General features: G+C 40.9%; 1 protein-coding gene across 1 annotated transcript; it reads right to left on the bottom strand.

The window, feature by feature from the left end:
* Window positions 1–3090: 3090 nt before the first annotated feature.
* LOC143402555 (phosphoglycerate kinase 1-like) lies at window positions 3091–4344 on the bottom strand. The gene has a single exon (XM_076860105.1). The coding sequence runs from the start codon at window positions 4342–4344 to the stop codon at window positions 3091–3093; it is 1254 nt and encodes a 417-aa protein (XP_076716220.1).
* Between the last annotated feature and the right edge of the window lie 685 nt (window positions 4345–5029).

Genomic DNA, 5029 nt, shown 5'->3' with positions numbered 1-5029 from the left:
TTAATGTGGCCTATGAGCACCCAGCTGTGGTGAGGGGGCCGCTATGCCCATGAGCAAAGCACCCCCCCACCTCAGCCTTGAATAAAGGGGGTATTGGACTGGCATTGCACACCACAAGCTGTGCAAAGCAAGTGACCTTTCCAAGGAAATGCTGCAGCTCTGGACTTGAGCATTACCCAATGGGATTGGGCAACCCCCCTTTTGAAACATCATCCCCTGCCTTATTTGGGTAGAATATTCTATCGAATGTCTTTTTCTTAATAAACAGAGGGGTTCCCAGTGCACTTGCTTTCTGACCTTCCAGCGTGGAAGAGGACCCTTGAGGTCACAGAAAAGTCCTACTCTTGATATGAAAACTACTTCTGTGTTGTGTGATTTCTTCTCTGTTTTCTTATCTTAATGTTGCAACCAGCTCTTTTGAAGCCAGCTCATCTGTCAGCAGGAGCCCCTGGTGAGACCCAGCCACAAACTACCTTGCCCAGGTTCCTTATCAGCTGAATGATGTGAGTGAGTTCACATGCTCTTACCTAAAGATAAACTGTCTGCTCTGGATTCATCACAGGCTCTCCTGCCTGCTTGTCAGATGGCCACAGCTTCTCATCCTTAAAGAAGTGCCAGGTAGTCCTAGCAAAGAGGCCTATTTAGTAAAAGCAAGAGTCAGATGGTACCTACAGCAGTATAACTAAAAGAGATTTTTGAATTAGGTTCTTTTGCAGTGGCTTAAGGAAACCAGAAACATGGATTCTTTTTTTCCCCATTTTTTTTTTTTGTTTAAATATTTTTAGTTAGATTTGGAGACAATATCTTTATTTATTTATTTACTTAATGTGGTGCTGAGAATCAAACCCAGTGCCTCACACATGCTAGACAAGTGCTCTACCACTAAGCCACAACCCCAACCTGAAATCTGGAGTTTTGAGAAAGTTAAGAAACCTCTATTCTGCCCTTCAAAGGCTTTTAATTTTGTGATACATGAAGACATCCTTGGTTTTCAGAAACTGTCCCAGCACAGGGAAGAAAGGAAACCTGTGAAGTGGCTTGATGTGACCCAGCTCTTCAAAATCTGCTTCAGAAGCTGTCTGGAAGTTAAAAAACATTGAAAAATTTTTAATTGTTCTTCCAGAATAAAGAATCAGTCTAGCCACAGAAATTCTCCAATTGGTAGATAAGATTGTTTTTGAAATTCTGGCCCACCATGACTTACTTCAAAATTGTAATAAACCAATAGTTTTTATCAGTTTTGAATTTTTATTATAGTTTTCCATTTATTTCCACTATTGTATAATGGTTATGTATGCAATGGGGAGAGTGAAAGACATGAGAAAAATGGTGTGCTTTTTAGCTTGCCTGATTCTCCAGTCATGTCTGGCTCCCACTAAAAGAGTTGTGTAGCACCCAGAGATATCCAAATTTGAATAGGGTGTAGTGATTAGGCAAGAAACTTATTGTCCTTGTTGCACAATTTTTGTTTTCTATATGTAGAAAATATCATGAATACTTGGATGGTTAGAGTGACAGTCTGTCAGAAACTGCTAATTTCCTCTCATCCTATTCCAGTTAGTAGTAGATTCTATGGTTTATTCTTTGGGTCCTGGATATCAGATGGAGAGATTATATCTCATGCATTCCTTGACAAATAGGCTTTATCTCACAACTAATTGTGGACATATTAAGTCAAAATTATTCTTGAACTTTTTGGGTCATGTATTTAAAATAATACTCATTACCTCTCACTAGCTTTCCCTTTCAGGCTATCAACCATATAGCAAGATCTCAGATTAACACTTTAGACAGATGGAACCCACTTATTAATTGCATGGAGAAAAGCCTACATTTTACCCATCAACTTTTATGTGAGAAAGCAGTGTGCTTTTTTACTTATTTAAAATATGGAAACTTGGGGCTGGGGTTGTGATTCAGTAGTAGAGCCCTTGCCTAGTACGTGCGAGGCCCTGGGTTTGATCCTCAGTACCACATATAAATAAATAAAAGTATGTCAGCTACATCTAAAAATATATTAAAATAAAAAATACTGAAACTTTTGTCTTCTTTTGTTTTTAAGGTTATATCTTAACTCCTACCTTCTTCTTGGGATGACAATCACATTACTAATATTCTCTTAAATTCCAGTATGGTAACTCATGTGTATTAAGAGTTATATAAAAGTTATTCAGGATAATGAATAGATAAAATTGATTTGTTATGAACACAGGAAATTAAAACTGAAAAAAGTGATTGCATTTTTTTAAATCTTCTTGCTAACAGTGCACTCTAGAAACATTTTCTTTATATTCTTTTTTTTTTTTTTACCGAATTGGGGACATATTCTCTATTAAATATTTTTGTTTCTTCCATATTTATAATGTTATTTTTTATTTTCTAGTATGAGTTGTTTTATTTTTCATACAAGAAGAATTATAGACATATTTTTATTAATCTAAAAAATCCATGTTAAGATTAATTAATTAATTGATTATTATTAAATTACATGTGCTGTAAAGGAAAAAAATTTATTTTCAATTTGAGTTTAAGTTGTTGCTCCATCTATAATATATATTTGTATGTGCTTACAGACTAATTTCTTCTTAATATTTAATACATTTTTTATTATTCAAATTCTTGCTTTTTAAAAAAATATTTTTTTTCATATTTAGGGGAAAAATCAGCAGAGCCCTAATGATACTTATTAGCTTTTAAATGTAAATATTTTTGTTTATTTGGGTATATTCACTGTTTAATAGTTTGTCAACTTAAGCACCATCATATCCCATTATTAAAAAATTTAAAAAATGAGAGATTCAGCTTTATTGACTCACTTTAATGGGCACCTTAAGAATATATCCTCCCTATGAGGCACAGCTGTGAAATTCAAAGGTCCAAAGGAGATCTTGAAGAGGGTAGGCAAAGGCATGACAGAGCTAAAGTGAACAAGTGCTTTCACTGATGTAAGGAGAAGTGGATAACACACTGCCTGCCCATCTCCTGGGTCTTCATATCTGGTAGTTTTTAACCAAAGTCAAGCTGAGATGTTAGAGCGCTGAGTTAACCTAAAGGCTGAGGACAGAAAACAGGAGGAGGAGACTCTGTCAGTTACACGTTGCTGAGGGCCTCTACTCCTGGGAGGCTTTTACCTTCCAGGAGCTCCAGACTGGCACCCCCTCCAGTGCTCACATGGCTGACTTTGTCTTCAGTGTTCCATTTGGCACAGCAAGTAGCAGTGTCCCCGCCCCCTATAATGGTGACACTACCCTGGGAGGTGGCTTTCACGATTTCATCCATGAGGGCCTTGGTTCCCTTGGCAAAGGCTTCCCATTCAAAGACTCCCAAAGGACCATTCCAAACGATGAGCTTGGCTTCAGACACAACTTGAGCATTCTTTTCAATGCTCTCAGGGCCACAGTCCAAACCCATCCAGCCTTCGGGGATGCCAGATTCTATGGTGGCATTTCCAGTGTTGGCATGCTCATCGAACTTGTCAGCCGTGATAAAGTCCACGGGAAAGGTGATCTTCACACCATTCTTTTCTGCTTTGGCCATGATCTCCTTGACAATCTTGGCTCCCTCTTCGTCGAAGAGGGAGGCACCAATCTCCATGTTGTGGAGTACCTTCAGGAAGGTAAAGGCCATCCCGCCCCCGATGATCATCTGGTTGACCTTGTCCAGCATATTTTTGATGAGCTGGATCTTGTCTGCCACTTTGGCTCCACCCAGGATAGCCAGAAAGGGTCGCTCTGGGTTTTCCAAGGCTTTGGCAAAGTACTCCAGCTCCTTCTTCATGAGGAACCCGGCTGCCTTCTGGGGCAGATTCACTCCCACCATGGAGCTGTGAGCCCTGTGTGCAGTGCCAAAAGCGTCATTGACATACACGTCCCCTAGCTTGGACAGTGACTGGCGAAAGGCTTCCACCTTCTCGGGCTCCGCCTTCACCTTGTTCCCAGAGGCATCCTGGCCCTTGCCTTCCTCCTCCAGGTGAAAGCGCAGGTTCTCGAGCAGGATCACTGAGCCGGCTTCGGGGCTGGCGCAGGCCTTCTCCACTTCTGGGCCCACACAGTCCTTGAGGAATGTCACGTCCCTGCCCAGCAAGGATTTCAGCTCGCCAGCGACAGGCTCCAGGGAGTACTTCTCGGGCATGGGGACGCCATCGGGCCTGCCCAGGTGGCTCATCAGCACCACCGACTGGGCTCCATTGTCCAGGCAGAACTTGATGCTGGGGATGGCGGCGTTGATTCTCTGGTTGTTGGTAATCTGGTTCTTCTTCATGGGAACGTTGAAGTCCACTCTCATGATGACGCGCTTGCCTTTGACATCCAGTTTGTCCAAAGTCAGCTTCTTAGAAAGGGACATCTTGGCAGTAGGAAGGGACACCTGCCTGTGGGTGCTGAAGGATGGTCTTAGGTGGGAGGCTGGGAGGCTTGTTGGTGGGGCTGCCTAACGCCTCCCCTTGGCCCCACCCCTTCCTGGGTCCTGAGTCTCCCACGTGGCAATTGTGGGCCCGGGGAAGGGAATGCTGCCTGCCCATTGGTCCAGAGTCCTGCCAATTTGCGTTTGGAATGTGTTGCCAGGTGTTCCTTCAAACTGTCAGGCAGAAGGCGCAAAGTAGTGGTGGTGCCTGATTTGGGGCAAGTTGGGAAATAAGGAAGCATCAAAGTAAGAATGGTGTGATAAATATGAAAAATACACACTGCGATGTCCAATAAGTGTTCTTAATTCATTGAATAGCTCTCTAAAATGGTGATAAATTAAGTTAATGCCATAACAAGTTTCCAAAGTGAAGATAATTTACTCATATTTGAAGTGCAAAAACTAAAACTGCTACAATTTTAAGTTCTGTAGCTGATATGGAGCTATTATATAGTGTGTGCATTTTTGTTTGAAGAGAAAAATAATGAAATAAGTGGAAATTATTTTTTTTGGTATTACATAAATTTGAATATTTACATATATTGAGTTTAAAAGTAATTTTCCTAGGAATTTGTTTAATATATATTTTCACATTAAGATAATTTCTAGAACTCATATTCAGTACTCT

The sequence above is a fragment of the Callospermophilus lateralis genome, chromosome 6 (genome assembly GCF_048772815.1).
Source record: "Callospermophilus lateralis isolate mCalLat2 chromosome 6, mCalLat2.hap1, whole genome shotgun sequence".
In the NCBI taxonomy this organism is placed as follows: Eukaryota; Metazoa; Chordata; class Mammalia; order Rodentia; family Sciuridae; genus Callospermophilus; species Callospermophilus lateralis.
This window is presented reverse-complemented; position numbering and strand designations above follow the sequence as displayed.